The 12,523-nt window shown below is 34.4% G+C and overlaps 1 protein-coding gene across 1 annotated transcript in view; it reads left to right on the plus strand.

Moving 5' to 3' along the window:
- Positions 1 to 1,421: 1,421 nt before the first annotated feature.
- The window catches only part of LOC114535178 (neurogenic locus notch homolog protein 1-like), a 75,705-nt gene continuing 64,603 nt past the window's right edge, over positions 1,422 to 12,523 (plus strand). Inside the window, exons 1-2 of the mRNA XM_028556559.1 lie at positions 1,422 to 1,430; positions 12,093 to 12,290. Of these exons, the coding sequence (XP_028412360.1) occupies positions 12,225 to 12,290 (66 nt within the window). The 5' untranslated portion in view covers positions 1,422 to 1,430; positions 12,093 to 12,224. The remainder of the gene's footprint in view (positions 1,431 to 12,092; positions 12,291 to 12,523) is intronic.

Raw genomic sequence — 12,523 nt, forward strand, 5'->3', positions numbered from 1 at the left:
AAAGAACATTGTGTATAAAGCCGAAATAATACTGACTAAGGACGAAAAGGAGACGAAAGAGTACATTGGAATGACGGCTACGACCTTCAAAGAACGCTACAGGAATCACAAGAGATCTATCAACAAGACAACAACGAACGCTACGCTACAGACACAGAACTGTCGAAACATGTCTGGAAACTTAAGACGAGTGGGAAACCATTCAAGATCAACTGGTCAATTTTGAAACGCGCCACCCTCCGCACTGCTGGTTAAAAGTGCTGCAACTTATGCCTTTCAGAAAAACTATGCATAATACAAGCAGACGATAGTAAATCTTTGAACAAAAGAAGCGAACTGTTCTCGAAGTGCTGCCACCGGAACAAGTTCAATGCGGGGTGGTTTAAACGCACGCAGAATGGGGCGCGAACATCTAAGCGCACGCGCGTCAGCAGACCGTTGAAGATGCGTCGCAAGCAAACATTGAACCATGATTGAACTCAATCCTGAATTTGTCGCCTGAAGATCGTCTGACTCTAAAAGGTCAGGCGTGAAACACCGTGTAGCGACGACAATAATTTAAGATAAATTCAATAAATGATTCGCTCTACTTGCATAATTCAATAAATGATTCGCTCTACTTGCATGTAATTAGTATTGAGCACTCTTTTATCCATTACAATTACACTTGGATATATATCTATATATATATATAATATATTATATATATATATATATATATATATATATATATATATATATATATATATATACACACCCGTTTGCAAAAACGTTGGCCGCAGATAGATATATAGATAGATACCCGAAATCTATAATTAGAATTGCATATGTTGTGTAATATGATTGAAATCCCATGCAAATGTATTCATATGCAATTCTAATTAGACTTCGAGTATCTATCTATCTATCTATCTGCGGCCAACGTTTTTGCAAATGGGTGTATATATATATATATATATATATATATATATTATATATATAATATTTATATATATATATATATAATATATATATATATATATTATATATATATTATATAAATGATGATGATTGCCACTCTGTTGCATGAAACTCAGAGTAGCGATGCCAATTTTTTTAAGAATTATGTAAATGAATAAATGTATATTGCTCTATTTGCTTGCAGTATTGAGCATTCTTTTATCTCATACGAAGAATTTCTTAATAATTGTTTATATATATATATATATATATATATATATATTATATATATAATATATATATATATATATATATTATATATATCTTATATTATATATATTATGTTATACACCAGTTTCCTCGATTATCACAACCTTATAATTACATAGAATATTTTTCATTTAGGGCTTACATCCTTTTATTTCGGAAGGGCTATCTACAGAATCCTTTACGTTTATCTTAAATATCTTAACAGATTATCCGGAACCGAGGTAATATCGTAATTTAATAATTAAATGCTTGGTATAAAACTTGTATATAATTTGCTTTGATATAACAACACGAATCCTTATTTCTCGTCCCTATATGTATTTTAATCATTATATTCCAGAATGACCTATATACAGCAAGCAATATTTGCCAAATACTAATTTAAATCCAGTGTTCAAATACACTATACTACAGGGGCCGGTTGTATGAAAGCCGGGTATCGCTATCCACCGGATAGTGATTTTTTTAACCGTTCTAAAAATGCTCGAAAAGCGGTAAAATTCAGTTCAACTTGGAAGCAATTATTAAAGAGGATCCTCGATTTAGGAATACTGAGATTTAATCAAAGTTGTAGCAAATAACTGGGCGATTTGAAGCGATTGAAAAAACCACTATCCGGTGGATAGCGCTATCCGGCTTTCATACAACAAGCCCCAGGAAGAAACGTCAGCCTTAACAAGCCAATTTTGAGTAAACCACAAAAAAATAGAAAAAGAAACATCTGAAAAATAACATGTTGTGAAATCAAGATTTGAGCGATTGACAACTAGAGAAAATTTTCACGCGATGATAATTAGCTAACCAGAATAAAATTATTTACAAGCTTGTAGACAGGCAGTTATCTGGACGCCGTAATCTATAAAATATTGCCCAAAATGCAAACGAAAATGGGTTACAGTGATGTAGTTCACATTTTCAGGATTATTTTGATATCCTTAGCGTCAAAATCGAACCTTTAGAAGATTTTTGCCGATATGTATGAAATATGCATGAAGATATGAATTATTGTATCACTGACAATAATATTCCGAATAATAAAAAGATCGAAAGACATTTTGGGAAAAAAAGCCGAAAAACTGACCCCTTGGTCCCTGGGGTCAATTTACCCTTGAGGGGAGCAGTAAGGGACTTTTGTCACATTTCCAACCACATGACAACATTCAGAGCACGTAGAAGCACGCGCTTAGCAACGTTTATCGTTTGAACTTATAAAACGTCATTTCTCCGATTTTTTTTGCACATCCTACCCCCCAAATTACTCGGAATTATAACAGAATGGTATATGTAAAATTTAGACATTTTGTAAACAGGTGAACAAAAAAGCGAAAAAAACCCACGGAATTTCTAAAGTATATGGCTGCTATGGCTGAGTAGTTCGAGATAACAAAGCACCAGTTATCTTGACTCTTGTTTTGACTTATAATACCAATGCAGTTTATAACTATCTGCTGATTTGAATTTACTATTAAAGTAAACCTTTCAAGCGCTATCGTTTGGAGGTATTACGGGGTCTTTGGCCCAAAGATTTGCAGAAATATTTGGTTTTGCTTTCTCCCGACAATATTGTCGGGATTAATTGCTGTGAGACAAGAGTGAGAAAGAATGAAAAATATGTCAGATTTATGAAAAGACCGCAAGTTTTTTAGACGTTAGCTGTTAATCGAGACATTCAGATTTGCCATAATAAAGTCGGAGTTATAAACATTTTTCGGAATGTAAAAGGCTATTTTAACGTAAGCTTGCACCACCTCTTCATTTATTTATTTATTTTTTATTATCCTTTGCCAAATCAACATAAAATGTGAACGCAGTAAATCACTACTGAGATGGCTGGGTTCTCGTTACAGCTTTGGCTAATTACAACCAGTCGAAATAGACACCATACAATATACAAAACAAATACATTTAAACTGAGATGTAAAGCAGATACTTTGTTCTTACAAAATATTCAGCACCTGAGGAGCTTTCAATAAAGCGAAAACGTTTGTGCAAAATGATTAGATTTAGTGTTGTTTGATATCCTTTGTCTGATCTTCATTGCTTCCAAGACAAACTTTTTATATATATATATATATATATATATATATATATATATATATATATATATATATATATATATATATATATATATATATATATATACAGGGTGTATCAAAAAAAATGTCCCAAATGTAAAAATTCCGTTTTTCAGGATATTTTGCAGAATTTGGCAAATTTTTGTGTTCCTAGAGATAGTTAAGACTTATCTGGTATACCTAGGCCAAGTTTGGTTTTTCATTAACAAAATTATGTTACCGGGGGGGTGGTTCCTTTCCAATGATATTGAGAGGGCTTGCGCGCGAAAATGTGAAGCTGAAATTGAGATATTATTTAGCTGTCTAAAAGTAGGAAAGCTTTTTAATAAACTGTCAAAGTTTCAGAAAAAATAATGCATACTGGGAGCAACGCGCGACCCCTAAAGCTGACAAATATTTCATTGTGCGCAGTGGATTAAGTGCATCGTTGATTTTAGCGTGACCGATCTCATGCAAGGCTGGGCAAATGAATAAATTAAAGCGAATAATGGAAATAAAAAAACAAAAAACAAAACCGAGGCGAATTTTCAATTCCGTCACTAATATCGGAGTAATAATAAAAAAAGAAACAAAAAAAACCTAGGTGAATTTTCAACTCCGAGTAATATAAAGACGGCTAAAATAACAAATTGCATTATGGTACACTGGCGGTCAAAAATAACTGCTCAAAGAAAGTTAGAATGGTCTCAAATGAACGTAACTGTCCCTCTATACCACATATATTAGTAAATATAGACTAGGTTACATGCTAAGCTATATAAATGAAATATTAATATTTTGTTGACTTTCCTTTGCCATTGATGACAGTCTTATATACAGGCGCTGCATACTTTCTGTTAAGGTGGTAAACTTAATTAGTTAAAGAAAATCCATCCCATGGACATGCAGTCTTTACAGCAACCCATAAATCATGGACGTTTTGTGAATTGATTCATCTCTTGCGCTATCCGCTCGACATTGTCCCACATATTTTCAAAAGGGTTGAAGTCGTTTGACTGTGCAGGTCAATCCATTCCTATCACTCCCTTTTTCTGAAACCATTGCTTGACTATCTTGGAGGTGTGGCAGGTCGCATTACATTATTGAAATATTGCTTTGAATGAGAATTTTATCCGAAATGCCTATGAACCCCTCTTCTATATTTGCTTCTTTTTTATGAATTTGTGTCTAAGCAGTTCTTTCTGACCGCTAGTGCATATTGAAAAAATTATTCTCACGATTTCTGTTAGATACGATTTATAATAGCAACATTTGAGAAGTTGACAGTGTACTATAATTATGCACCTGATTGCTGAATAATGGTGCACGTCAGCTTAATAATAGTTTTTTGTGTTTTGTGGTAAAATTGCGATGTTTCTTTTTTAATGAAGTTTTTTTTAAACACGCACCTATCTTCACTCTAGGGTGAATCCAGCACTAGTGCACTCATTTGCATGACACAAGAAAACTGCTAAAAATAACCACTTTGTTTTGTAATGCAAATTTGTGCGCTATAGTTCTGGATCGATTCCTGTCGGAAGACCGATTGACTCATTTTTCCATCAACTGTTCGTTATTTGAATTTGAAGTGTGTATAATTCCACTCGATATTAAGACCCTTTGAAACATTAGAATTTGTATAATATTACTTTCAACTACGTATAATAAAAAGATAAAACCATATAAAAAAGAACTAAAAGATATAAAGCGATTAAAGGCGTTGTACCCGAGCTTGCATGTGCCGTTTACCGTCGAAAAGGTGTGTGAAATCTTTCATTCAAGTAGTGTGAAAGCAATCGTCATAGCCCCTGAAGAATGAGCACTATACCAGGCATTGAACAAAACTTAGAATGAATTGGCTGACCTAGATCTATCTCGTTTTTGAAGCGCAAAGCAAAGAGAGGTAGAGCACCGACTATCGCAGAATATGCAATGGATAACAACACGGATAAAAGGTTTACACCGTGGCTTCCACCAAAAGAGAAACCTAACGAACAATCAACTCGTAGAATGTTGACCTTCGCCATGAAAATAACCCTTTTGTTTATCATGATGAACCACATGTGTACCTATGACAGTGGTCATATGTATACATGTTGTTCTTGAAGATAAAGAAAAGGATTTGGCTCAATTATTGTTGTTTGTGGTATAAAATGTAATTGTTATGCTGAGAAAAAGTTTTCTAAAACTGTTTCTTTACACTACAAACTAGTTTCTTTCGAACATTCTCGATCACCTTCAGTGACCTATGAGATAAAACTACAGTCCAAAGGTGGCCCTATTGGTCTCCAACTAACTGGGGTTCTTGCACAATATTTTATGGTTTGCTGCTAGAGAGAATTTCAACAGAAGATGAAAGAGATATGATTGGAGGTATGGATGTACAAACGTTATGTAGAGGATTTAAATTCTATTGTGAGTTTTCCCAGCTGGGTTTGAGATGAAGCTGCTGCCGAAGAAGATCGGTTGATATAGAGGCGGGTGAAGGAACGATGCGTTTATTCCACTCCATAGCGAAAGGCATTCACCCATTTAATAACATGGAGGTTGATTGCCCACCATTCTTCCCATAAGCGCAAGCTTCCCACACTCGATTTAAAAGTCTGGATTGAGGAAGGAAAAAGGAATGAAAGACCAATGAATGAAAAATTCATATTACATGAGTTTTACTTTAAGGATTCGAGAGATCAGCCCTTTCAAGGAGTAGTGAGAGAACAATAATTACACAAGAAATGTTGGGAATTCTACTGAACTGTTGCACGAAATTATCATTGGAAATAGTTGTAGATCATGTCAACGATATGATGATACGTCTACAATTTCATAACCAGAAATTCAGGGAATCAATTACCATAACGCCCTGATTATAATTAATTATCATAATCAAAGATGGCTGCCTTGTTACAATAGAATTATATAAGTAAGGCACGAGACAAAATTTGAAATTAAAGAAACTTCTGTTTACATATTGCAGTTGCCGCGTTCGATTTAAAACGGGCAGAAATTCAGTACTGTTATAATTTTTTTCCATATTTTTATCTTACCTTTGTCGGGTTCCCCAGTATTGTCATCTCAGCAATACGTCAGCTCCTTGAAATGTAATGGTTAGCTAGTTGCTGAAATAAGATGACATGGGAACCTGTTAAAAGTTAGATAAATATGAAAAAAAATGTCATAAAAGTACTGAGTTTCTACCAGTCTTATATCGAACTTGGCAACTGCAATATGTAAGACAGAAGTTGTTTTAATTCGAAATTTTGTCCCTGCCTTATCCCGAGCCGCCGCAGAGCGCCGTGCGAGGGCAGTAATTCCACCCGGAGATTAGGAATTACACCCGGGTATTATGACAGAACATAGCGGAATCCAAAGTTGCCCAAATTCTATGTCATGGCACTTGTGCGCACGCGCAAAATTTGAACGAGTAAAGACTGGTAATTAGCAACTTGCTAAGACAAAATGTTTGTATTTTATTGAAAAGCGTCAGCAGTTTAATTGTCATTTTGCAAGCTAGTTTTGAAAAATGTTTCGTAAACACAATATCAAATGCGGGTCAAATGAAATAACATAAACACTGGGAAAAGATTAAAATATGATCAGAACTGGAAACGTTTGGCGGTGAAAGTTAAACGGTGAATATCTCGTACTTTATAATCCTTATAATTGTAGGTGTCTACTTTGTTTATTTCGTGTTTGCAGTAATGCATTTTATGATCTTGGCGTGTCGTTTTGCGAAGACTATTTCAGGCTTTACATCATCGTTTTAACTTCAAAAAAGTTTCTCGAAAGTGTAGTTGGTAGTTTTGATATAACAAATATCACTTTGAAGCTTTTATAGAGTCGCCTGCAATCACTGCATGATTTCAATAATCGAAAAAACAAAATTCGACGTTTTGTGTTTGGGATTTAAATTATTTTTGCTGTTTTGAAGGTTTAGCTACAGTGAAGTATTAACTATAAGTCTATATGACTGTAACTTCATGCAACGTAATGCAACAGGTAAACGGTGATTTCATTTCACCTTTACGACCGTGTTTGTTTCCGAAAAATGTGAAACATCAGCTATTATATTGAGGTCTGCCTATCTCAGGAAAAAAAATGCTTCGGTTGAAATGGCGAGGGGTTGCTGCATGCATGTATTCCTAGTATAATTCTATTATAACAACAAGGCAGCCATCTTTGATTTCGAAATCCTGGCATTATAGTAATTAATGTCCTGAATTTCTGGTAATGTTCTAGCATGATTCAAAATTTAGAATGCAAGTATAGTATAGTCAGCCTTAACAGCATATGATAAATCAAGAAGTTAGACGCCTGTGGGAAGAAGCCCATGCACAGAACTGGACAGTGGTGACAAGTTGATCCAGCCAAAAGAAAGCCCAAGAAACGAAATACTTGGTGTGAGAAGAGAGGGTACGACAGTCTTATATTTTATACCAGAAACGCCAAGGTAAGCGAAACCTCGAAAATTTTATATACTCGTGGTGAACATTTACATTCGTTGAATCGTCGGGAAGAACAGTCTGTAATGCAAAAGTCAAGAGAAGCATGGAGGTGTTGTATCACCCGTTGTCATGAACGTTACCGCTATATTTCATGATGATTCGATACTGAGACAGATCACGGAAGCGGTACACAATAGAATAGAGAAAAATAAGAGAACTAATAAACACAAAGGATGAATGGAATTACATGAAAATTCCACATAATGTTTTATGTGTCTTGAATAGGAGTTGAATATTATTATGAAGTTTTGAATATTTCAAGAAGAACATGGTGATTTGTCGAAGAGTTCCGAAGGACGAAACTACTAGTAGTATTTTTAATCCCTTTATATCTTTCAGTTCTTTTTTATATTTGTTACATGAATAATCTCACTCAATAATCATGTCAAAATATATAGTAACCTTAGTCTACCTAACATGCATGAGTACTCAAGGAAGTAGTTGCGGAGAACGAAACAAACAACGTAACGCACATAGCTTGGTTTGGGGCGAACCGATTCGTTGTTGTTTACTCGCTTCATCACGCTGTAACTTGATTAGGGGAAATATGCCATAGTGTTATAGTTTCTTCTTCTAGCAAGAGTATAAAAGTCCTAGCACAACTAGACGATGGAGGCATTATTCAGCCCTCATCCCTAGGGCCATTTGGGACTTTATAATGGGGGGGGGATTGGGCAGGGGGACAGAGGAAAGACGAGGAGAGGTCCTGGGATCGGCCGTTCAAAATACCCAAATTTCGTGGGCATTTTAATAAGCATTATTTATTATAAAATTTAGCGTAATATTTTTAAAATGGCGGCGCAACGTAGAGCGGATAATATTGTCGCATTAACGCATATTGGAATTGTACTGTTTCGTAATAATTATAAAATATTACGCTAATTACAAATAAATTAGGAAAAAATTCAACTAATCAGAAGTCAGAAGCAGCTGGCCGATCCCAGGGCCTTTACCCCGACCCAAAATTAAGAGGAACAAGAAGGCTAAATCACATCACTGTGAAAAGAAATACTAAAGAGATACAAGAAGGCTCAAACTTGTCTCAAGCTCTTCGCTTTTTATGTGACCAGTCAACCTATCGAAATATATTACTCAGATAAGACCAGATAAGTTATTATTAAGAAGTAGGATAATGTTGATCTTCTTTGTTAAGTTTAAACTACTATAGTTCACTAAAAGTTTAAAAATGCCCCACACTGTTCTCATTTTTTGTTCGTAACAACATTCTTTTATCTTTTTATTATACATAGTGTTGAAAGTTAATAATATTCACATTCTTTTAGAGCAAAATGGCGATTCAATATGGCTGACATTTTACTTGAAAACAAGTTTGGTTACGCCAAATATATCATATAATTAATTTATTAATTTATAATATAATATAATTTTTCAAAATGTATAATATAATAGAATTTATTGAACTTGTTCAAATTTCCCATTTTTCTTTAAGGAAACGTAACCGAAGTATTGTTTTCGGTAAAATCCGTGAATAGGTAAAAGTCGGCAATAAAATCACCATATTAGATTGCCATTGCTACTAATACAACGGTAATAGCGTCATATTTATGGATAATTTGTGACTGTTACGGCGTTAGAATATTTAACAATTATTCGCCGAAGGCGAGGTGAATATATTGTTGAACAAAAACTGAGACGAAGTCAAGAAATATTCACCGATCCTGAGGTGATAATTACTAAGCCAAAGGTGATTTATTGAGAAAACGGATTAATTTGTTGTAGAAAATACATGTTTTGCAAACGTAAACAAATATATGGACATTCAAATGGTCTTAATTACGAGTGAGATTATACACACTTCAAACTCAAGCCTGGAACAGCGGTCTTCTGCACTGTTAATTTGAAGGTGTCAATTTAGCAAAAAAGGTGTTAAATGAATATGGCAAAAATAACACCTGTCGAGGTGCTATATTAACACCATGACCTGAGTGCTAAATCAACTCCAACCCCTGGTGCTAAATTAACACCTATTCTGGTGTCAGAATAAAACACCTTTGGGTGTTTAAATAGCACCACATTTGGTGTTAAAGCAGCACCTTTTTACCAACTGCAATTTGATGTGCAGTTCTTACATCAGTAATAATATCTAAATCAAAATTAATGACACTTATACAGGGAAACAAAAAATCAATATATTTGGTCACAGTTGCATATTTACAATTGCTCCTGCAGGAGTATATACAAAAACAACTAGACAAATATTTACAATTTTCGACAATCAATGTCAAGTTCTTGTAATGCAACATTACAATTTTCGACAAGCAATGTCAAGTTCATATAAATTTATCGACAGAAACTCACTTCCCAGCATGTTCTTCCATGGCCATTTTTTATTATTTGTATGTCCTCATCTGTATATGGAGTAATCAACCTAAGATAAATTTATTAATAATCATTAAAGTCAAATCAGCCCACAAGGTTTCTTAACATAAAGAGGAGAGATTCTCCTTCAGTTAGACCTAAAGCAACCACCAGCTGTGCTCTGAATGTCTGTTTTGAAAAACAAATTGTTTATCAAATATCAATAGCAGAAAATCTAGTTAGGTTACCAAAACTATAATAGGCACACTAAGCATTGGATAAAGACAGTCTAAATTGCAGATTGTGGGGCAATAAACTACAGGTGACATTCTAATTTTGTCCTTGGGAAAATTATAGTATATTAATTGCATGATTTACCTGATCTCTGTGCAGCTAATCTTGTTTCTTGTTTCTATCCTGTTTGAAAGAACCAATACATACCTCTTGGCACAATTTTTGGCATTCCTGATTAAAATTTGCCAGCCATACCATGGACCAATTTGTTCTTACACATTTCACTTCCAAATTCTGGCTTTACCTGCAACAAAATAATAGAATGTGTTCAGTTGCAAACCTTACTTGCAACAGAAAATTATTTTACTAAATTATGGAAACATAATTTGTTATTTGACTAAAATATAAATGTGAATTTGAAAAATGACAGGCTAAAATGGGACTCTCAGGTTACCTGTAGGAGATTATATTTCTTACAGTAATAGTTTTATCAAAAGACATACACAGGCATTGATTTTAAACAAATAACTTGCCCACTAACATCAAATTTATCAAAATAGAGCAAGGAATATTGTTAATATATTAAAATAAAGCACGGACAATCGTTGATATAGGATAAAATATCGCTAAATTATGTCAATAATGTATTAATGTAAGAGACAAGCGAAGACGCATTATAAAATTACGGTAAAGTAAATATGAATAGATACCTATTATTGCAATGATATTTTCTTAGACCACAGCTTGCTGAAGAGATCGCAGTAAAGTAGAATACGTCATTTGGCTTCTCTAGAATAAAAAAATAGCACACATTTGTTTGTTTAGCGATTTGGCCGTTTGACTTTGAGCGAACATGGATACTGTATATGTCTGTATTTGATCAAATTCAAACACTATTAGAAGTACCATAATAGTTGAGTAAATACGCTCAAAACGTCTTTAACACAGCAGCATAAACATCTCGATGAATATTGAATATACGATTCAGAAGAGTTTTCAAACGACGCGCTCAAAAAATTTGCATACAAGCGCCGACACGTGTCATATTTCGTTCCTTATATGGACATACATAGTATGCCTAAAATTGCCTATACGCGATTGCGAAATATTTACTTTGTAGCAATCGATACATAGAACAAAATAGCATAGTTTGATAAAATAAAAAGGACAATGGATCACTATCGATGTATTTCGGGTTTTTTTTTATATAGAAACGTATCTGACGTATTCATAGAAACAAGCCGAATCTCCATGTCGTCTTTTAGATGAATAGTTGTGCGAAAACGCACGGGAATTCTTTGTTCCAAAATCATCTCATTCGAAAATACAAATTTATTTTCCAATAACTTAAACAAAATTAAACGTGCTCTTTCCGGGCCTATCCGCCATTTGGTGTTATTTTGACACCCCATATTTAACTCCCTATATGGCGTTATTTTAACACTTTCCGTCGGCAAAAGAGGTGTTATTTTGGCACCTTGCAATGGTGCTGGTAATATGGTGTCATATTGGCACTTTTAGCGTAACCCCAGATTTGGTGGTGTTAAATTAGCACCGAAGTTGGTGCCAAAATAGCACTTTCTATTTAACACCACTGCATGGTGTTGATTTGGCACCCAGGGTGGTGCTTTTTTAACACTTCAAAATTAACAGTGTGGCCTATCGGTCCTCTGGCAGGAATCGACCTACGCTTTTGTTTGGATTTGTGTTGTGCATGGCTTTCACTCGAAATTAAGACCATTAAATCCTTAAGCAAGTACCTTCTTTTATTTAGGTACAAGCAAGATTAGATACCTGTTGCAACTGTGGTGTCGCTATTAAAGAAGGATATTATTTTAAAATTGTGGAATTGTGTTCAAGTCGTCATCAAACTCTGCCTAATATACGATCTTCACACCATCCAGATATGCCGAAAAATGGATTTTATGTTGAAAGAACATCAGACGAATTGACTATAGGTCAAGAAAATATCGTAAGTTTAGCTATATTCGATCAGAGTATGTTTGGCCATAGTGCTAAATAGTAGTAATAATAGCTATGTATAGGTATGTATAGCTATGTCAAATGTAATACATGCTGGCGCTATGTGGTGCCCAGTTATGTTTGCATGCGGAAATAATAATTTTGTTACAGCTGTTTAAAGTGCACAAGTAAATTTCATGATTATGAATTTTTCGTACGAACGTAAGTTTCATCGCTTCGCTC

This window comes from Dendronephthya gigantea, unplaced genomic scaffold, assembly GCF_004324835.1.
Source record: "Dendronephthya gigantea isolate DGI-Jeju-01 unplaced genomic scaffold, DenGig_1.0 000112F, whole genome shotgun sequence".
Lineage (NCBI taxonomy): Eukaryota > Metazoa > Cnidaria > Anthozoa > Malacalcyonacea > Nephtheidae > Dendronephthya > Dendronephthya gigantea.